General features: G+C 35.9%; 1 protein-coding gene across 10 annotated transcripts in view; it reads right to left on the bottom strand.

The window, feature by feature from the left end:
• LOC110101294 (LRR receptor-like serine/threonine-protein kinase FEI 1) overlaps positions 1–23,862 on the bottom strand; it is a 116,037-nt gene that overhangs the window by 30,785 nt on the left and 61,390 nt on the right. For all 10 annotated transcript variants that reach the window (XM_020829587.2, XM_020829323.2, XM_028696185.1 and 7 more), the window contains 2 exons: positions 11,040–11,204; positions 10,588–10,920 (listed from right to left, as the gene is read on the bottom strand). In XM_020829587.2, the coding sequence (XP_020685246.1) occupies positions 10,588–10,920; positions 11,040–11,204 (498 nt within the window). The remainder of the gene's footprint in view (positions 1–10,587; positions 10,921–11,039; positions 11,205–23,862) is intronic.

Raw genomic sequence — 23,862 nt, 5'->3', positions numbered from 1 at the left:
TTCTCCATGTTTTATGTGCAGATTTTTGTGGGATGTTGTGGTGTTTTTTGGCCTTTCATTTCTCTCTTTTTTATTGGTTTGAATAGAGGTAAATGGCTGTTTGTTTTCCCCATTTCTTCCTATATATAGGGGCTGATTTGAGGCTTAAAAAGTTAGTTATGTGAGTTATTTTTGGAGATGTAAACCTGAGGGTTTTGTTGGAAAAGCTTGCGAGCTTGTTCCACTTCTTTTTCCTCTCCTTCTTGGGAAAGCTTGCGAGCTTGTCCTCCTCTACTTCGTCTCGGCTTCTAACCTACTTCTTCTATCCGCAAGTGACCACCTCGCCTGTATCTTTCGTCTCAAGGAATGCAAGTTTAGGTGTCTTTATTGTGTGTGTTTGTGTCAAAGTTTGTAAGTCTTTTATTTTATAAATGCTGTAATTTGTCTATTTTGTTTAGTTTTGAGTATTTTGTGTATCTTTTTATCCTAGGAAGAGTTTTATTTTGCTCGCAAAAATTTGGGGCTTTTTCTCAAATTTTTGCTTGCATCACTAATAAATCCAATTAAATAATGGAAATGAAAGGCCAAAAGACACTACAACAGCAGCAGAAAAACCACCTAAAAATCAGGCCAAATACATCCACAAACAGCCCCCCAAAATCTGCACAAAAAATAGCAAGGAAAGCCACGAGATGCACAACCATTTAAGGGGAAGAAGAAGGCAAAAAAACACCACAAAAACTGCACAAAAATAACCAGAAAAAGCCACAGAAAACTCAACCAGCAGCCATGGGAAGCCCAGCCAGCAAGGGACCCGAAGACCCAGCACAGGAAACAGAGAAGCACTTCACGGGAAAACAGTCAGAAGGGGTATAACCGAGAGGGAGTGACCACAGGAACATCAATAGCCAGCAGAAACCGAAAACAGCAAGCAGCCCAAGGAAAAACTGAGAAGACAAGGGGAAGGGGAAGAGACTCTCGGGAAAACAGCTAACGAGAAATCCCAAGAGCCAACTTATTATTCTCAAAGAAAAAACCAAAGAGACAAAGTGAAGGGGGAAGAACCTAATTGTGGGCTCCGAAAATTCGGCCCCGGCCTCCCCGCCGCGATTTCTTCTTTTTATTTGAGCGAGGGGAGTTTTAACGGATAAGTTCCGGGGTAAATTTTGAAAGGCAGATGGGTTTGTAGATAAGACACTAACCAGAGATTTCGCCCTCATTTTGCGAGGACTTTATGATCTGAGTTCTGGTTTCCTATAGCCGCAAGCCCCTATAATTAATTACTCATCCCGATCACGAGAGAGAACATTCGATTAAGGCTAGTCGTCAATCATATACGTATAGAGATACGTGTTATCTGGCATATAGTAGCAGCATGGGTATGAAAATTGGAAAGTTTGGATTTGGGAATTAAAGAGTTGGGTTTTTGGATTTTGGGATGGAAGATTTGATATTTAAAATAAAAATTGCACCATCTTGCACTTAAAGCGGATGGTGGGGGAATGGATGATGGACCCAATTAAGATCCCATGGTTCCGTCGTCCCGGGCCATCGTGGTCCCTGGTATACTTAGTCAGAGGAGGTAATCGACCCAACCTGACAGAAGGATCCTTGTCGACAGCCATGGGTTGCTTCGTCCAAGGGTACCTTGTAGACCTGGGGTGGGTATTTGTCTAAAAGGACAAATTTAAATCCACCTTAGCTAACAGAGGGCTTTGTGCCCTATCAATCATATCCTATTGATTCATATCTCAAGGATTTGATGCCAATAAGGAACGTATTAGCTCTAGCCATAACCGGTATTTCGTGGTACCATTTGGCAGCAAAACCACTCGGTTCAGAGGGCCCCGGGTCGTCATAACCGTTTATCATGCGGTGCCATTTGGCGGCAAACCGCCGGTTAGAGGACACGTACCACGTCCTTATTGGCAGGAGATTGGTTTGAGAATGGATCCAAGTGATATTTTCGACTAGGCATTTGGCTCTTTGTGAGCTGAAGTAAAATTTGATTTGTCCAACCCGGCAAACTGTTGCGGAGTATGGTTTGATTTCGAATTTAAGTATCTGAATTTTAGGATTTGTGGAATTTTGGATTGTTGGGTGGAGCTTGGAGGACATTTAAAAATATTTTGTAAACCCCTCCGGTTGAGATTAGCGTTCAACACGGCCATCATTGGGGTGTTTGGGGTCATTTTCACTTTAGTTGATTGAACCCTGTCAACTCGACCGGGCTATTGATCGAGGATCGGGTTTCTTGTAGGCTTTGTGCCTTTGTTTATGATTTTTTTTTATTTTAGGCCTTGAAGGCTGAATATGAATGCATTAAAATAAATATTCCGATCACATTCGTGACCGTATATTTATTTGAGAGTTTGAACCCTATCTACTCCTATTCACCAGCTTAGGAGGATCGGGTTTCGTACGCTTCATGCCTTTTGTTTAGTCAATTCTTTTGATTGTAGGCCTTGAAGGCTTAATATGAATGTATTGAAACAAATACACTGGTCGTCACAACCGTGTATTTTTTTAAAGGTTCGAACCCTGTCGACTTCTATTGATCTGTATAGAAGGATCAAGTTCGAACTAGAATTCACTTATCGACCAGCGCAGCATCCCTAGGCGTCACGTGTGTACCAATAACACGCTCGTCGAGGCCCAAGCGGAGTACAATTGAATTTACCCATTGTGTACCTATGTGTATACAAACTATAGTGTATTTGTGTGGGGGTACTTTGAAAATATTTTCTAGTTGTGCGGGTAATAGCCATTTGAGTGCTCACAACTTTTCATTTGAGGGCTTGTACACGCCTTCTATCCGCTAGCACGAGTATTGCCGATTCGGTGGCATGCATCTTGGTGTTGACTCCCCCTTTCTCAATCACCGGGGAGAGGACTTTCTGGATTTTGGGGTCAATGATCGCTGATCTGGAAAGAACTCCTTTTAGGATCTTCAGTGTAGCAGACTCGTTATTTTCGGTGTTTGTAGACACCAGAACAATTTTCTTCTCAAATATAGAACTAAAAAAAAGACTTTGGAACACCAGGAAGTTTGGTTTTAATTTGTTCAAACTTTTTCTCCCTTCTGCCAGGGAGTGTCCTTTTTCGTACATCGGGTTGTCCTTGTACCCGGTATACTGACAGCACTTTGATCAACACTGTCGTAGGTGATGCTTATACTTGTGCCCACAGTGGTTTGTCGCACCTACGACATACCCACCGAAAATTCACAAGTGATTTGTGCTCATTTGTAGGGACCCATTATATCCACTATGAGCTCTTAGGAGTATTCGTAGGGAGGCATTGTCAACTTTTGTCATCTCCACCTTTCACCAATCTTAGATGGTTTGATGTATGGATTTGTTTATAGAGAACGGGTCTTTGACTATCTAGTAGTAGTGTTGTCTTCTCAATCAACAGGCATTTGTGGGGATTGTCATAGGAGTTTGTGCATTGAGGTTTTGTAGTATGCCTTAGTAACATTTGTTTACTAAGATCAGTGTATTTCATCTGACATTGAGTCATTGTTGACCGCACAAATGTCTTGTAGTCTAAGTTCCCTCATGTGTGATTCAAGCTTTGTTCCTTGCATGTGTTTGAATCCGAGTTAAGTTTCATTCAAACTTGAATTCATCAAGTTCACAAGTCCCCACTTGATGTCGTATAGCCTGAGTTCAAGTGCGAGTTCAACTGCTTTGTTCGGATCCGGATCCAGTCCAAATCAAAGTCTTTGTTTGATGTTCTAGACTTGTTCAAGTCCCCTGTAGTCCTTTGAATTCAATTGCATGCTCACATTTTGTTCAAAGTCTTCTGGAGTCCTTGTAAGTTCATTTTCATGTTCAAATTGATTTGAATTGGGTTTCAGTTTGATTTTATTTCATTTAATTTTGACCCTTAGAAATCATTTAGAATTTTGTTCAGATTTAGGTCCACTGTTCTTCGTACAAGTCCTCTGCTCATTTAGTTCAATTTCTGTGTATTATTGTTCGAGTACAGGTCTTCAACATTGTTGCCAAAGAAGGTCTTCAAATTGCTCAACTCTTTGTATATTTCAGTGAAAATTTTGGCAGCACCCCAGCATATCCCCCGTTTGGGGGAAAATAGGGGAGCTGGGCCTTCCCACCACGCTACTAGAGCGTGTATGGTAGGTGTCCTTGACACCGCGGCCGTAGTAATTTTCATCCCACCACACTACAAGAGCGTGTATGGGGCCTTCAGCAGTACCCGTACGAGAACAGCAGTGAAGTACCAGAACAGAAGTGACTCCCCACCATGCTACAAGAGCGTGTATAGGACTTACCCACCTCGTCGTATGCGTCGTACCGGGCTCCCTCCTACCGTGCTACAGGAGCACGTATAGGTGGTTCCCTGGTCCGCTGCAAACATCAAGAATGGGATTTTGAACATCATACCTCTCGTAGCAGTGTCGGCGATGTCGGTGTCGAGGTCTAGGACCGTCCCCACCACGCTACAAGAGCGTGTATAGGGCTTACCCGCCTCGTCGTATGCTTCGCACCGGGCTCCCTCCTACCGTGCTACCAGAGCGCGTATAGGAGGTTCCCCGATCCGCTGCAAACGTCGAGGACGGGGTTTAAGTTAGAAATTTTATACCTTGAAGACCCGGCAGTGGCTCATGGATCGAGGCAAGAGGGTCCTCTTTTTTTATTAATTATATTTATATTAAATAATTATAATTAATTAATAAATTATTTTTAATTAATTACTTTTAATTAATATAATTAATTAAATTTTATTAAAATTAATTAAAACTCATTAGTTATAATTAATCCATAATTAATTATAACTAATTAAATATTAATTGAACGGCTTTTTTTTTTTTTTGGTTTGTAGGTCAATACTAATAAATGAGCATTAATGAGCTAGATTTAAGTAGAGAACTACTAGCTCACCAATTTTACAATCAAAAATATTTTGACCCTCCGTTTGCCTACATCATTTTCTGCCTAGTTAGTTCGAGTATCCGGGCCAGGTCATGATAATTGAGGCTAGAAACACAAGTCAACTAAGTCGAGGGTGAGCAATTTATAAGCATTCAGTAGCTAGCATTGTAACCAACGAATTGTATACCAAGTGATCATTAGCGACAGTGGAGTGCAGGAGTTGTAAGTCAGTCAATAAGAGGTAGTGACTGACCATCTGGATACGAACAAAGAGTTACCGTCATTCTTTTGAAGGTAGATCCCTACTTCACTACAATCATCAAGATTGCCTATGTTGAGAAGCCATGTGCAGCAACCGCCGATAGAAAGAAAGGCAAGGATTAGAGGAGGTGACCAGCATTTTGGTAGCCAAGTTAGAGGTGTGCTCAGGTTAGGCTCATGCAACAAAATATTGCTCAGGCGGCTGTTTTATGTACTACACAACTAGATAAAAGGGGAAATAACAATAAAAGGAGAAGAGGCATAGAGAAAAAGAAAAATAAAGAAATAGAATTGCGATAAAAAGGAGAGAATTTTTATCTAGTGATTTTTGTAGCACATTATTTCTCATTTTGGTGTTTGATACTGCTATCACACACACAACTCTCCCCAATAATTGGGAGTTAGATTTTGAGGTTCTACAGAAAATGTGGGAGTAGATGTTATGGAATGAAAAAATAAATATTGACTAGTTAGCGAGGATTTCAGATGTCGGAAGATGCATATCAAGTACTCATAGCAAATAATAATTACATCTTCTTTAGAAACAAAGCCGCCTACTATGAGCCAAGAAGATTTCAATCTCTTGGATATATAAGAGTTAGGAGTTGTAGAGCTAATGTAAAGGCAAAAACTGCCTTCAACATATTGCATAAGAAGATCAAAGCTAAAGTGATAAAAGCTTCATCAAGCATGAAAGAAAAGCCATCTCCAATGAATAACGTATATCTAATGAGAAGACATTTTAATCTCAAGATGAGATAAGCCATTTCTATAGGAGAGCATATCAACCTGTTCAATATGATCAAAAGTCAATTGACTATGGTAAATATCAACTTCGATGATGAACTTTATGCATTCAAATAGTTATCATCACTTTAAGAAAGTTGGGTTGTGATGATAATCAGTAATTCATGTAGGTTTACAAAGCTAAAACATAATGATAACTGTGACCTAAGATTAAGTGAGGACATCAGGAGATGAGATTCAAATAAAAACTATTCTTTTAGCACTTATATAAAACTCAAAGGGAAAACTAAATAGAAAATAACAGAGGTAGGAGAAGTTAATCCGCCCCATCGCCGTCGCCCTTCACCGACTACCGACCATCCCAGTCACAACCTTCTTACAATTTACATAGAATTCACTTCAAATCAAACATAAAAAAGTAAAGACCTGCATTTCTTTTGCACTCATCCAAATGACACCAAAGTATTCCTTTTAGATTGTATTCCTTTTACACTACATTCAATTTTCAGGCAACAAAACAATTCCTTAAAGTAAAAGGAGTGTAAAGTATTCCAAATACAAGGATTTTGAAAATATTAGTGTTTTCTTTGAAGTAAAAGAAATACATAATAAATTTTTTGAAGTATTTGATACTCACCCTCTAGTTTAATTTTGGTGTATTTAGAAATCATTATATTTGGTCAATTTAAAACACAAAAAATTCTCTACCATTGTCACTACAACCCAATGCCGCCAACCACCAATCGTCGATCGCCATCCAACACTGCCACCACTGTTTTCCATTCGACATCGGTTGGCGCAACCACCTCCACCATCGACTACTAGCCATCATCATTATTGGGCTTTACATAACATTTTAAGTCAAAAAAAAAGAAATCAACTGCATTTATTTTAACACTCATATAAATAATTCATAACACTTCAAACAAATTACATTCCTTTTATAATGATTTTTATTTTGCTATGCATTCCTTTTCCAACAAATCAAATCACCCCTAAGTCATAAACTTGAAACAAAATCACCAACAACAACAACACCATCAAGCCTTTATCCCACTATGTGGGGTCAGCCACATGAATTCTTTTTTCTCTATTGTGTCATATTAAAAATCAAATTCTCATTTAAATCTAATTAAAAAAAAGTTATTTCTAATATTTTCTAACCAAGCTTTTTAGGTTTACATCTATTTTTCTTAATGTTTGTCAAATCTAATAAATCTACTCTCCTAACCTGGTCATCAAGAGGCCGATATTTTATGTGTCCAAAGACTCTCGCTAATATTATCTATCATTGGGTTACTCCAACCTTTTCATGGATACCCTTATTTCGCATTCTGTCTCTAAGAGTGAAGCCACTCATCCACCGATCATCCTCATCTCTAAAACAATAAATTTTATGTTTCTCTTTTAATGTCAAACATTTTGCACCAAAAAGCATTGTAGGGGGTGCAGAATGTTGTCTATTAGAAGAGACCCAAATCATTCCTCCACTTTAACCCCCCAACTTGAACAATAAACCCAAGGAATCTAAAACATGCACTCATATTAATGTCTTGATCGCCCAAAGTCACAATCCCCCCACTAAATCTATTATTACTAAAATTACACTCCATGTATTCGGTTTTAGATCTCCTCAAATGAAAACCTTTAGACTCTAAGGTTGATCTTCGTAATTTAATTTTTCCTTCAACTCTCTCTAGTCTCATTAACAAGAAGATTATCATCAGCAAAAAGCATACATCAAGGTGCATACTCTTACAAATGTCTAGTAAGAACATCCCTTACTAAAGCAAAAAGATGTGGGCTTAAAGCTAATGATAATTTTTGTCTTCAACAAAACAGATTTATGTCGTCACAAATGTTTCAATCTCTCAAGCATTAAATCAACACTGTGTACAAAACATGAAGTCGAATGAAGGTGCTTCATTTTTCCTTTAGTAAACTCCCCGCAGCTATGTAGGCACTTGTGTTACCTATAATAACTTGAACCACATGTCTCTCCGGCTTTCTTAACAACCTCATCCAACATTTGAAAAAACAGTTACGCATCTTTCACAAAAGCTAAAATATCAACATATTTCAAAAGTACATATCCATAAAAAAAGTTGTGGGATCCAGAAATTTGTGCCCCAGGCTCTTTGCGGACCTCCCTTTCTTTCTTCTTCATTTTGGATCGTCGAGGAGAGTTTTAACGAATAAGTTCCAAGGCAAATTTTCAGAAAGCATATTGGATTTAAAACAAGACACTATCCCATGGTTCATCATCCTGGGCCATCGTGGTCCATGGTCTATTTAGGCAAAGGAGATAGTCGACCCAACTTAACAAAATGATCGTTATCGACAGCCATGGATTGCTTCGTCCAAAGGTACCTTATAGGCATAGGGTGGATATTTATCTAAGAAAACAAATTTGAATCCACCGCAGCAAACCGAGAGCTTTGTGCCTTGTCAATTATATCTTGTTGATTCATAGCACAATGATTTGAAGCCGTTATGAAACATACGAGCTCTGACCATGATCGTAATTTAGTGATGTCATTTGATGGCAAAACCAACTGATTTAGAGGATCCCAGTCATAGGGAGAATTGGTTCGCCGATTGAGGGCTTCGATCAATTGGGAATCGGCCTTGAGGATCGGTAATAGGGAGAATCGGAGGGGGAAATCAACTTGAAGATGCATGTGAGACTTGCGGGATTGGGACGTGAGAGCTGCGTGGGACCAAGAGTAGGACGACGAGATGGCTTCGGGAGTTCTACAGAGGTTTCAGGAGCGGGAGGCGGATTGGTTGTGAGAGGAAGAATATAACAAACAAGAATTTCATTCCATTCTCTTTTTGAAAACAAGGCAGGTCGCTGGGGTCGTACAGAGATCATCATTTCAAGCACAACTAGAATGGCATCGACGTGCGTTGTGGAGAGCTTGACATGCTGAGGGCTTCATCAGACATTCAGACAGGTACATGAGCATGATTTTTTCCCTTTTTATTTATAGGTCAGCATGATAACAAGAAAGTTAATGATGCTTTTCTATCGAATATTTGACTAGTTATTTGACATTATGGTCACTCCATGTATCAAACTATATTTTTTCACTCCATCCACCATCTCTGTCGTTGTGCTAACCTCCTCATCTAACATCGCTGCGAGCTATTGTCAAAATGTCATTTTCAGAACTCTACTTCACACAAAGTAGGCGAAGCCAAAGCAGCACACGAAAGGGAAGAATTCGTTGCGTGCTCCTGTATGATTCAACTTTCGAGCATTGGAGCTTCTCTTTGAAAATTCTACTTCACATGAAGTTGCCGAAACCAAAGCAACTACAAAGCCCTAAAATTATACACGCAACCAATCAGTCGCGAGTAATTATAAAGAAGAAGACTCAAAATAAAATGAGATGGCGCCTCAAACTATCTTGAGGCATAAATCTCATGCAAAAAATCAAAAGGCTCGCTCGAACCATTGTGGCTTCACCTTGAGGTGCACGCCTTGAATGCTTTTTTAAATGATGACTCATAATGATCATGATACATTTTGATTTAATGGTTAGAGTTTCATAAAGACTCTAAAGTTAAGCATGCTCATATTGTGAAATGGGTGATTGCTAGGGAAGTTACTCTAGGAAAGCAAATTTTGAGGTATGTTGACCAAAGCAAGCAATATCTCAATAGATGAGAGTTCAAGTTATGGCCACTAGCAGAGGCTCACTAGCATCAGAGATGACAACAAACTACTTAATGGTGACATGAAAGTCACAAGAAGTGTGAATATGACAAAGTTAAATGCAGTATAGGGCTAGGCACCAAAATAAGAAGAGCATCAGTCGATATTAGGTCCAGACGTCCAGTGATGAGTGATTGACAATAACTCCTAATTAGCACTTAATGTCACGAGTTGGATCTCTACATATGGTGGTAAATTTAGAAGGCTCCTTTTACCTGCACTGATGTAGAGCCTCATAGATGATGCCTAGATCAAGCATTACTATAGTTAATCGTTGGGGAATATATACGGGAGCCTCATTGAGGATTGCAACAGATACATAAATAAGTATACCAACCATCTTGAAAAGAATAGTTATCTTGTAGAATGGAATGGAATTGCAGTGGTGATGGCTCATTCACTAAAGGCAAAAACAACTTTTTAAGGATCTCACCATGCTTTCCATGAGAGGCATCTGAGAAGCCAATTGAAGCTGGAACGATCCAATATTTTTTTTATGAAAGGGGAGAACAAGATGTCAATCTCCAACCGGTAAAAAAGGAAAGCAAGGGAGCATTGCAACCTATGAAGTGGCAAGGCCAGAAAAATCCATTTTTTTCTTCATGTTTTGCAAGATATATTATAAAAAATATTTAGAAATTTCAATAAACAAGTGAAATTCATTTAAATGGCTGCCAACACTGGCTAATTGATCTAGGTGAAAAAGAAAGCTCTATGTTTACTTCATCGACCAAATTTTACTTAATAACCAATGTTTAGGGTTTAGAAAATGTCAACAACTCAATAATTAAATCCTTAAAAATCTAAGACAAACGATTTGTTCGGTCATTTAACTGGCGTAAAGCAAAGAAGTTTGTAGCATGATGCAAATAAGTGTCTTCTAATCTCGAAGTTTCAAATTGTTTTATAATAGAAAAGAAAGCAAATCACTGACAGGAAATATCATGGATAAAAAAATGCAGTTAGGAAAACATATCACACCATGTAGTACTTCATCTAAGCTTCCACCAGCTAGATAGTCATATAACAACAACTTTGACGAGGGTGAATTGCAATAACCCCGTAGATTGACTAAATAACGATGTTTAATGCTGCCCAAAATTTCAAGCTCACTGTCAAAGAAACGGTCTAAAGAAACATTTGTCTTCATTATCCTTTTCAACGCAAAAACATTGCCATCGTCCATAGCCAGCTTGTATACAGTAGCAAATCCACCAGAACCAATAATATTTTCTTCAGTAAGTGCTTCAAGTTTCTTAAGCATTTCCTTTGATGAGTAGGGTAAGTCCCCATGAAACATTACTACATTTGCGCCTGAAAATGATGAAAAATAATATATTAAATAATAGAAAATTTTATGTCTAAATGTTAAGAGGATGATAAAAATTGAAAAAGGAAGCAAATGTATCATTGTATGAACACAAAATTGATACCTCCAGTAACATCCATTGCCAGACTTCTGACATCTTCTTTGCCAAATTTCTTGTAAAGGTAGCATCCCCAGAAACACATCAGAGCCACTAACAACAAAGCACCAACTGTCGCTACTGCACTTATGACAAGCTTCGTAGAATCGCTTTTTTTGTTTTGCTGGTAACCTGCCAGTAAAATTTCACTATGTACAAGCTCTGCTGAAAGTGGCAAGAAATAAATGTATATCTAAAAGAAAATTGTTATTTTGTGATGAAAGAAAGCCAGAATACGACACCCGAAAAGAAAAGAAACATGGCTGTAGAACTTCCAAATTATGCAAATGAATATAAAGCAAATTTTGGAAACCTATCATTAGAGTCCCCCAGTTGTGGCATATAATTAAAATAGAGCAGCCCTCTAACACCCTTGATCAAAAAATAAACTTCGTTGAATGTAAAAGAATTCTATAAACTCAAAATAATGTCATGACAGGCATAAGAGAACACAGACCAAACATAACAAAATTATGTCAAGATAGAGAATATAAGAATTGAAACACTTACTAAATATACAACATACAGAATATCAGTATAATAAGGACAACACAAGACAATGAATTAGAAAAACAAGTAAAAGCTTTGCATATTGTTAAGTTATTGAGCAAATTCAATTCTCATTTGCAGAAGCTAAAATTATTGCCAATTTATGCGAGTGACTTCATATAATAACGTAGTATTCTATGTCATTTCTACTAATTAAATTAATAACAGGGAACCACCTAGAAATTCTTGCAAAAGCATGCTTCCTTGTCCAAGGTACAGTAATGCCATCAACAACAAGGCAACAGCTTTAACAAAATTCTGCTAGGATACCATTTTAATACTACGGAAGAGAGCAAAGAAAGATGATTCCAGAAATTGAAAATTCACTTTCTTCTAAATTTTTTTTAAGGAAAAAAAATGGCAAAGTAAATAATGATCTATTGCTACTCAACCCAATTAATAGACCATCGTGGAAATATAATTGATTTGTGTGGGGAATCTACCTCAGAAATAATTAAAGAAAAATCAAAGTTCAATTCCACTTTAGTGGGCGTTCCTTAATCTTAAGTATTATTGGGACCATAAAATTGTCATCTAATCAAGCTCAAACTTTGATGTGAATTCTAGATCTTAAATCATTCAAAATATGAACCAACAACTATGTAAAATTATTTCAAGGATCAAATGAACTTCAAATTTTATATATTTATGATAAAAATAACCATCTCACTACAGTAATTCTAACATCAAAAATATCACAATGGGTGCAAATTTTGGCCTTAAATCATTAAATTAAGGCCCTGTGATCATTCGATTGACCTTCCCTCATTCCCCTCCCCTCTTTTTCTTTGAGTGTACACACACAAAGGCATGCCCCATGATGATGGAGATCGCTCACCATTGCTGCCACACTAATGATAGGTAAGCTGGGGTGAGATGGTTGGGTGGGTACCAACCCCAGGACTGCAAGAATCACCAAGATAGTGATAACCTATAATGACCATTTTCTCAAGGAGACATTTTAACACAATAACGATAACCTATAATCACCATTTTCTGACAGCCCTAAATTTGATCCACGAATATTCTCGCATTTGTTCCAAACAATTCCAAACAATCCGACGGTCCAAATTTTGATCCATTAACTCCATTGCATTCTTAGAGTCGAGCTAAAAAATGGTGATACCATTACCAATCACAAGCATTGCTGGTTGTAAGCACATCGACCAACCAACCGTCCAATGTTGACATAAGAATGAGGTCATTTGGTCACCATCCCAATCAAGGAAGAGCATAATTTAGACAATCCAATGCTAGTGTAGATTTAAAATATTATTCTAAAAAGAATAATATGCCCCTTCCAAAATCTATAAATAAGGGTTAATTCAATGCATTTAGAATATTTGAAACCAAGCCAAATCCTTGCATGATAAAGAATTCCATGGCTTTGAACCCAACCTAAATTGTCAAGCTTTCTATGGCGTGTCCCCCAATCCATCATATTTCATAGTCCTAAAGTCAACCCCTCCTATCGAAGGACTAGCTTGACCATTTCTATGCACCCACCACTCAAGATCACCCTATCCCCTCTCCTCCCAAGAGAGTCACAATCCTGATCACTTTAAAATAACCATCAACATCAAGTTATTTGAACTACACCCCTTCTTCTTCAAGGCAAGGGACTGTCCCAACTATCATGAAACACGCACACTAAGGCCTCCAGATGACTTTACCACCATTGAAAGAGAAATTCATCAAAGTTTAGGACTATTTCAATGTACTAACACCTCTGATTCAAGGAAGGGTGGCCCATTATAATCCAAGACTAAAACTAGTGGAGATTATTGCAACTAGATATGTAGCATGATAGTTTTCCATTTGGGTTTCCAAGAAAAAAAGTTTTTTTTTTTTTTTTTTCTTTTGTGGATTACATTCTTACATTATTTATTGAGTGTAAAATATCATTTGAAAATAACGAAATTAATTGCATCACTCTATACTCTATAGTTAAGATATTCTTGTAAAGCAATAGTATGGCATAAAAAAACATCTAACCACTTTTTAATTGAATGAGCATATACAACCATTCAAGTGTAAGAACGTTCTCACCTCATAATAGTGAACAAGTTAACACATAAAACCTCCGGCCATATAGTTCCAAATAGCACAAGTCGAGAAATCCTTCCTTGAATTAAAGACATTATATCCATAATCCACCCCCCCCCCCCCGTGCGGCGCAAAACCCAAAATCCCAACATCAAAAACACCACTAACGAGCCACCATGCATACATAAAGTGCCATTGATGTGATCATCTGCCCGATTTTACCATCAACTTTTATGGGCGCCCAAACAGTATATTACTCTCTCCCATGAATTTGCAAATGACTTAATTGAGCTACATAAGTGATGTAGGATAAGTAAGGTTTTAAAGGCCCAATAGCATAACATTTTTATTTTTTTAAAAGAAACAAAGAAGCAATTATGTGAGGTTTGGAGTTAATGATTTAAATGCAAGAAAATATATCTTAAAACCTTATACATCAACCCAATTTCAGAATTTAAGAGAAGCAATCAATATTTAATTGAATCCTTTAAATTGGAGTGGCATGTATATTTTTTTCAAGAAAATTCTTGGAAGATCTTCAGAAAGGTAGAGAGGCGAGAATTATTCGTCTCAAGGCTCATACATCAAAAAGAATGTGAACAAGTATTGTATGTCAGCTTGCAAATATATTTCTACACCTTTCGCACAACATTTTAAGTTGAGCAAGAATCAAAACATCAAGAGATAGTGAAAGATCATATATGAAGAAGATTCACTATTAAAATATTGCAAGTAGTGTCATGCATTCTATGATTTTTATGAATCACATTTGACATATTCATTCAACATCTACGAAGATTCCTTCCTGATCTAGGGAGACAACATTGGGAAGCTGCAAAATGGGTGCTAAGGTACTTAAATGGAACCATGACCATTGGTTTGATGTATGAAAATTTTGATTCTCTTGATGATGTTATCATTGGATATGTACATTCAGATTTTGTAGGTTGTTATGACACTCAATGATCCCCAAGTGGTTATGTATTTAAGGTGTTCGGAAAACAGAGTCAGTTGAAAGATAAATTTGTGACCAATTGTTGCCATGCCTACAGCTAAAGCTAAATACATTATTGTATTGAAGCCATAAAAGATGTATCCTTGAAAGGGATGATTTCTGAATGATTTCAACCAACAATTTCTCTTATTGCTTGTGTTTTGTGATCGTCAAAATATAGCTCTCCAAGAATCCTAAGCATCATGAAAGAACTAAACATACAGATGTGAATTTTCACTTAAATTAACAAGCCAGTTGCTACTGGTATTATAAAGATTGTAAAGATTCCAGCATATGAGAATGCATAAGATATGTTGACAAAACTGTAAAACCAAAAAATGCTGTTTTAGACCTCACACGCTTTTCAAAGCGCTGCGACGAGTTTTAAGTGAAAAATTCAAGGTTGTCGGATTTCGACGGGAATAATTTTATAAAATTCTACGAAAAATTCTAAGAAATTTGATATATAAAACTTATATTTAATTTTGCATAATTTAGGAAATAAAAATTAGAGATGTTCGTATTACCCAAAGTACCCCTAAGCATTGTTAAGACTTGGAGAGTTTAAGTGAGGGCATTTTTGTCCTTTGGCCATCTAATGGAATTAAAGGGGACCGAATTCATTCGGTCCCCCATTACATCCATTCGGCCGAACCGACCGAAACCGAAGAAGCACACGCAAAGGGAGAGGGCGGACGCACGCAAGGCTTAGGGCGGCGGCTCCGACGACTTCTCTGGCAAGGTTCTTGGAAGAAAATTGTAAGGCAAAGCCTAAGGAACACTAAGGTGCATTTCTAAACCTATAAACCATTATGTTTACCATAGATTTTTAAGATGAAGAATTTTGCGTTTTCTGGAATCGTGAAAATTTCTTTAAGAAATTAAGAGGGAAGATCTAGAAAACGATTTTATACATTAGAATGTGTTTTTCTCCAAAAATTTTTAGGGTTTCTAAAATTAGGGTTTTTCCCAAATGTTGATATTTTTGGAAATCTCTTAACAAAGTTTATTCATAAGAGTTATAGAAATATTCTAATGGTGAGATTTTGAGATTTTTCTCAAAATATTATTTTTTCTAATTTCTAATTAATATAAATCCGAAAATATAAATTAATTTAAATTAAGTTAGGTTTAGGGTAAAGGGTTAATTACATTAAAATAAGACAAAATTTTGAATTTTAGAATATATGCATGCTTTATGTGATCTTTTGGAGAGAGGGAAAGAGAAGATTTTATTGTAAATTTATTTTGAAGATTTTGAAAGTGAAATTGATTCTTATAGGTGTTTAGTGGTGACCTCGAAGAAAGGAGAACTAGTGTGAAAAATCAAATCCCTCGAATATGTAAGTATGCATGTTTCTTTATTTATAGTAATGAATTTTGTTTCTCTCTAGTTATATGATTTAATAGATCAACCATGTTTAGAAAATATTCACTTTTGTTCAATGTTGATCATGAAATTTATATGATACATCTTGTGACATTATTATGCAAAATTAATGTATTATAGAGATGAGATGAAATGCAATGATATGATATGAATGTTATACTGAATGTTTGAATGTGCATGCTGAAATAATGGAGATTACACCCTGATTGTACTAGCTGGGGACGTTGTACTCGTGCACGTTAAAATGGTAAAGGATATGGAAAAGGAAAATAGAAAAGGAGTACCTTTATGGTACTAGACGGTGGCTCCTGTGACGATTGTAAAATATACAAAAAGAGAAAGCTAAGTATAATGATATGAATATGGAAATGAAATGAAAAATATTGCTTCATGTTATGATGTGTTTAATGTTATGTTAGTATGAAATCATGTTTATGTTATGTTCATATGAAATTGACATCCAACATAATACGCAGTTGCCTTGATTACTGTAGTTTAGAATTGTGTTTTACTTGTTGAGCTTCGGCTTAATGTTAGTTGTTAACATTTTTCATATAAGCTTAAATTAATCAAAAATGAGTAGAAGGGGTGGCAATGTTTATCGTAGAAGAGGAGCTTAAATTAATTATGAATCTATTTGAGCTTTATGTTTGTATGTTTTCAAATTTGATGTTTTAGAGGCTCTTTAAAATTATGGAGATAGATTTAGAGATTAGATAATTTAACCTACTGTCCGACCTTTGTTCCCGCCTCGCCCATGCAAGCTCACCAGGCAAGGTCGTGACAAAAGTGGTATCAGAGCAAAGGTTTAGGAATATTGATCAATATGAAAGAGTGAATATGATGATTCTCTAGGTTAGTTAAGGTATAGGGTATGTGTTATAGACTGCTAATTTTGTTTCATTGCATTATATCTCAGAGCCATGGACCTTGAAAACGATGCTACTGATGGCACTACAGGAGAGATTAGGATGGAAATACCTGTAGTAACAGAGCCTTCGAATAGTAGCAACAATGCTACTATGGAATCTTTTGCACAGATGATGGCAGTTATGACCCAAATGATAAAGAGTACTCAGACTCAGGCTAGAGGCAGTGGAAGCACTCCGATGGACAAAAACCTAAAATTATTCCAAGACAAGAAGCCTCCATCATTCATAGGAGGTGGACCCACAGAGGCAGAGGACTGGTTAATGAGAATAGAGAAGATATTTAAAGGAATGCTATGCCCTCAAGATAGAAGGGTTACCTAGCTGCCTATGCCTTCAATGGGGAAGCAGAGAGATGGTGGAGAAGTCAATTACAAGAGACTTTTGGATGAAGACCTAGCAGTCAAGTGACCTGGGAGGAGTTTGTCAAGGTATTTAGAGACTGATATGTACCAATGTATGCTAGAAGACAGATGCAATATAAATTTAATAGATTGGTGCAAGGCGATATAACCATTACACAGTATAAGGCTAAGTTCACAATGCTCTCTAGGTATGCCTCTCATTTAATCCCCAATGCTGAAGAAAAATGTCATCGCTTTCTAAGTGGCTTAAAAGAAAGCATTAAACATCCATTAATCCCTTTTGGCATTGAGGATTATGCTACCTTGGTTGAAAGGGCAAGAAGAATTGAGAGTGACTTATAGAGTACTCAGAGGAGAAGAGAATTTTAGAAAAGGAAGAGTTTCGAAGAGGATATTCAAAGCAATCAGAATGAGGGATCAAATGGGAAGAAGCCCAAGTTTAGTTCTAGTGGAGGTAGTGGTGCAACTGTAAGTAAAGGCACTGAACCTTGTGCTAAGTGTGGCAGATTACATAAAGGTGAATGTCTGATTGGTTCCAACACTTGTTATTGGTGTCATCAGCCTGGACACATAGCAAAATATTGTGTTGCTTTGGCTCAGAAGACTTCAGGAGAAATGAGATCAATTGAAGCACCTTTATAGAGGAACTTTAGCAAACAAAAGATGATAGAACCTTCAGATGCAGGTTCAGTGCAAAATCAATCCAGGCAGAATGTCAGACCGCGAGTTTACACTTTGACTCAGCAAGAGCACAATGAATCTATAGATGCTGACAATAACAATTGAGATGGCTTTATAGTTTATTTTTTTTAGTGACTTGTAATGATAAACCTGATGTTTTGGTATTTTGGATTTAGTAGTTTATCTTGTTATGTTATGTCAGATGTTTTAGGACTGATCAGATTTTTTTGTTATGATATTTCATATATCTAGTTTGTTCTGTTTCAATGTTGAGGTTTATGTTAATGAAATGGAAGCTGACGGTTTATTTTGCAACTAGAAGTTGTGTAAATTTTGGGGACGAAATTTTTGTGAGGGGAGAATTGTGAAACCCGAAAAATGTCGTTTTAGACCTCGCACGCTTTTCAAAGCGCCGTGACGAGTTTTAAGTGAAAAATTCAAGGTTGTCGGATTTCGACGGAAATAATTTTATAAAATTCTACACAAACTTCTAAGAAATTTGGTATATTAAACTTATATTTAATTTTGCATAATTTAGGAATAAAAATTAGATAAGTCTCATATTACCCAAAGTACCCCAAAGTATTGTTAAGGCTTGGAGAGTTTAAGTGAGGGCATTTTTGTCCTTTGACCATCTATAGGAATTAAAGGGTACCGAATTCATTCGGTCCCCCATTACATCTGTTCAGCCGAACCGACCGAAGTCGAAGAAGCACGCGCGAAGGGAGAGGGCGGATGCACACAAGGCTTCGGGCGGCGGCTCCGACAAGGTGCTTGGAAGGAAATTGTAAGGGAAAGGCTAAGGAACACTAAGGTGCATTTCTAAACCTAGAAATCTTTATGTTTACCATAGATTTTTAAGATGAAGAATTTAGGGTTTTGTGGAATCATGAAAATTTCTTTAAGAAATTAAGAGGGAAGATTTAGGAAACGATTTTATACATTATAATGTATTTTTCTTCAAAGATTTTTAGGGTTTCTAAAATTAGGGTTTTTTCCAAATGTTGATATTTTTGAAAATCTCTTAACAAAGTTTATTCATAAGGTCATAGAAATATTCTAATGATGAGATTTTGAGATTTTTATCAAAATACTATTTTTTCTAATTTTTATTAATATAAATCCGAAAATATAAATTAATTTAAATTAAATTACGTTTAGGGTAAAGGGTTAATTTGATTAAAATAAGTAATTAGACAAAATTTTGAATTTTAGAATATATGCATGCTTTATGTGATCTTTTGGAGAGAGAGAGGGAAAGAGAAGATTTTATTGTAAATTTATTTTGAAGATTTTAAAAGTGAAATTGATTCTTATAGGTGTTTAGTGGTGACCTCGAAGGAAGGAGAACTAGTGTGAAAAATTGAATCCCTCAAATCTGTAAGTATGCATGTTACTTTATTTATAGTAATGAATTTTGTTTCTCTCTAGTTATATGATTTAATAGATCAAGCATGTTTAGAAAATATTCACTCTTGTTCAATGTTGATCATGAAATTTATATGATACATCTTGTGACAGTATTATGCAAAGTTAATATATTATAGAGATCATATGAAATGAAATGATATGATATGATATGAATGTTATATTGAATGCTTGAATGTGCATGCTGAAATGATGGAGCTCACCCCCTGATAGTACTAGCTGGGGACGCTGTACTCGTACACGTTAAAATGGTAAAGGATATGGAAAAGGAAAATGGTAAAGGAGTAGCTTTATGGTACTAGACGGTGGCTCCTGTGATGGTTGTAAAATATACGAAAAGAGAAAGCTAAGTATAATGATATGAATATGAAAATGAAATGAAAAATATGGCTTCATGTTATGATGTGTTTAATGTTATGTTAGTATGAAATCATCTTTATGTTATGTTTATATGAAATTGACATCCAACATATTACGCAGTTGCCTTGATTACTGTAGTTTAGAATTGTGTTTTACTTATTGAGCTTCGGCCTTAATGTTAGTTGTTAACATTTTTCAGGTAACCTTAAATTAATCAAAAATGAGTAGAAGGGGTTGCAATGTTTTTCGTAGGAGAGGAGCTCCTAAGGAAAGGTAATTATGAATCTGTTTGAGTTTTATCTTTGTATGTTTTCAAATTTGATATTTTAGAGGCTCTTTCAAATTATGGAGATAGATTTAGAGATTAGATAATTTAACCTACTGTCTGACCTTTGTTTCCGCCTCGCCCATGCGAGTTCACCGGACCAGGTCGTGACAAAAACCTCTTGCTTCCTCAAAATTTCAGCATTTTTTGGAAATCAAGGGGGATTGATCGTTGTATTTGTCCTTAAATTCACATGTTTTGTTAATTTTGGATAGTTGTTTTTAGTTGTTGGGTTTTGGAAGATCATTCATTAAAATCTATGTTCACACAAATTCCTTGGGGTTTGGCTATAAATAGATCCTCTCACCCACGTATTCATTCAATCTATGTCAATTCCTCATTCCAACGGAATTCTCCCTCTCTTTTTCCTTGTTTTGGTTTCCTGGTATTTTGCCTGCAGGTAAGAAGAAGTGAAGAGGAAGGTCTACTGTATTCTGGAGTTACGTCTCCTAGTAGACAGATTAAAGATCCTCAATTTGGCGTTGCGACTCCTGCTGGAAGACAAGTAGCAGGTGCTCTTCTTGGAGGCAGATGAATGCATGACTACAAGAGTTCTGGCTTGAAGGAAGAGTGAAGCTTTGCTGTTGTTGCCTGAGCAGTTCGTCTCTAGCTGTAGTAGACAGGATTTCCGTCTCTTGGATGTAGACGGGAAGAAAGACTGAAGAGGTTAAGATGAGTGGTTGCTTGTTGACTAATTACCTTCGGTGAAGGTGTTCAGCCAGTTGAAGCTGACGGAATGAGGTTGCTGGAGGAAAACAGGGCAATGGAGAAAAGTTGTGTGGTCTGCTCTTCTAAAGGAATCCTGAAGAAAATTTAATTTGTTATACCTAAAGGTGTGAAATCAATTTGTCAGCATTATTGAATCTTTGTTAGCATTTAGAAGAGGGTTTTTCTTCTACAAAGATAGAGGTACAGAAAACACAACAATTATTGTAATGCCCTAAAAATATTATTTAAATATAATTGCTTCCTTATAATTGATAGTTGGACTTCCAGTAATGAATAAAATTTAGTGAACTTTTTTGTGAATTGTTCAAGAGAAACACCACAGTCAAAGTCAGTTGAAGCCAACTCTGATTCAGTGAATGACGTACAGATATTTGAATTATTGAGCAATTATATCAATCAGATTGGACCACATTGAGTCATTTCAATAAGTCACTAACAATACTTCAAAAAATACACTACCATGTTAATGACTCACTGCATACTTCACTTTGTTAAAATTATATATGTATTTCAGATAATTTTATAATTTGTTGCATTATTTTGTAATATTATTGTAGAAAAATTGATGATGGATAAGCATCCACATTTATACTAGACTCCATGGGACGTTCATTATTTGGATTTGATAATGGACGATATTTATAAGATCCAAAAATGAAGTAGATGCTTTGAGAGAACAGTCATATTTAGTTTTATTTATTCAAGACCACGATTACTTTACTTTATGAGAAGAAGCAAAAATCAAAGATAACTTATCAAGTTTGCTAAGACTCAATTTGCCACGGCCTTCTTAACATTAAAATGTTTTCATCCACAACATTGTATAAAATATTTACAAGTAAAGAATTTGTGTAGAATCTTTATGCAATGAAGACAAAGGAAAATAAGCATAGAAAACCAACTTGCAGCAATTATGGTATATGCACTATAAGTAGGCAATTCTTTGTTGAAGGTCCTTTGATTAGTTGATACAAAAGAAAAGCGCTCGATTGGTTACATAAATGAAGTGATGGATAGGGCTAAATAAGTAATTGTTACAAGTTCTACCAACAATGATAAGTATAAGTAGATTTTTGAAATTATTTATAGAAAAAGAGATGCAAATCCATTGACCTTCGCATGTGGCCACTCATTTCTTAAATTTTGAATAATTTCTTATGAACCCTAACATTACAACAACATCAAACCTTTGTCCCACTACATGAGTTCGGCTACATGAATCCTTTTTCTCCATTGTGTCATGTTAAAAGTCAAATTCTTGTTTAAATCTAATAAAGAAATATCATTTTTAATATTTTCTAACCAAATTTTTTTAGGTCTACCTCTACCTTTCTTAATATAAATCAAATCTAATACCTCTACTTTCCTAATTGGGTCATCGAAAGGCCATCATTTTATGTGACCAAACCATCTAAGGCAACTCTCTCTAATATTATCTTCTACTAGAGCTCCTCCAACCTTTTCACATATATGCTAATTTCGTATCCTGTCTCTAAGGATAAATCCACTCATCCACCCAAGCATCCTCATCTCTGCAACACTTAACCTAGTATTATGCTTCTCTTTTAATGGCCAACGTTCTGCACCATAAAGTATTGCAGGTCTCACTACCATCTTATAAAATTTTCCCTTAAATTAGAGGGGAACTTTTCTATCACACAACAAGCACGATGCATTCCTCCACTTCAACCATCCAACTTGAACTCTACTAATAATATCCCCATTTATTTCACCATCACTCTGAACAATAGATCCAATATATCTAAATGTGTACTCTTATTAATGACTTGATCGCCCAAAGTCACAAACCCTCCACTAGGTCTATTAATACTAAAATTATACTCCATATATTTAGTTTTAGATCTACTCAAGCAAAAATCTTTAGACTCTAGAGTTGACCTCCATAATTCAAGTTTACCTTCAACTCCCTCTCTATTCTTATCAACAAAAATAATATCATCAGCAAAAAACATACACCAAGATAAATCCTCTTGCAAATGTCTAGTGAGAACATCCATGACTAAAGCAAAAAGATACGGGCTTAAGGCTAATCCTTTATGTAATTCAACCAAAATAGGAGAATATTTGGTCAAACCACCTTGTGTTTGAATTCAAGTAATAGCTCCTACATACATCTTTAATTATTTGAATACAAGCATTATTGACTCCTTTCTTTTCAAAAACTCTCCATAGCACTTCTCTTGGAACTTATCATATTTTTCTCTAAATCAAGAAATATCATATGTAGATCCTCCTTATTCTCTCTATATTTTTCCATCAAACCTCTCAATAAATGTATGGCTTACATAGTAGGCCTACCCGGCATGAATCCAAACTGATTTTGATAAATATTAGTATAACACCACAACCTACGCTCCATAACTCGCTCCCATAGTTTTAAAGTATGACACATTAACTTAATTCCTCTATAATTCATACAATCCTGTGCATCACTTTTAATCTTAAAAATATGAATCAACACACTCACTCTCCACTAATATGGCATCTTTTGTCTTAAAAATAGTAATAAAAGTTTAGTAAGCCAAGAAATTCCTTCATCTCCTAAGCATTTCATCACCTCTATTGCAATATATCAAGTCCAACATCTTTTCCACCCTTCATTTTCTTTAAAGCCTCTCTAACTTCAATTTTACTAATACCCCGATAAAAACAAAAATCTTTCTATTCATTTAGGGTGCTAACGTCACTAAAGCCAATCATATTCTTACAATCATCATTAAAAAGTTTAGCAAAATATCTCATCTAACATTGTTGAATATCATCTTCTAAAAAAAATATTTTTTGATCTTCATTTTCAATATATTTCACTTGAAATAAATATTTACTACTCATATCTCTTTGTTTGGTTAACTTATATATATATATATATATATATATATATACTAGTATAAATGCCCGTGCACATGGTGCACGAGAATAAAAAATTAAAACATAGGAAATTATAATTAAAATTTTAATTGGCATATTAAAATT

This window comes from Dendrobium catenatum, unplaced genomic scaffold (genome assembly GCF_001605985.2).
Source record: "Dendrobium catenatum unplaced genomic scaffold, ASM160598v2 fragScaff_scaffold_716, whole genome shotgun sequence".
In the NCBI taxonomy this organism is placed as follows: domain Eukaryota; kingdom Viridiplantae; phylum Streptophyta; class Magnoliopsida; order Asparagales; family Orchidaceae; genus Dendrobium; species Dendrobium catenatum.
This window is presented reverse-complemented; position numbering and strand designations above follow the sequence as displayed.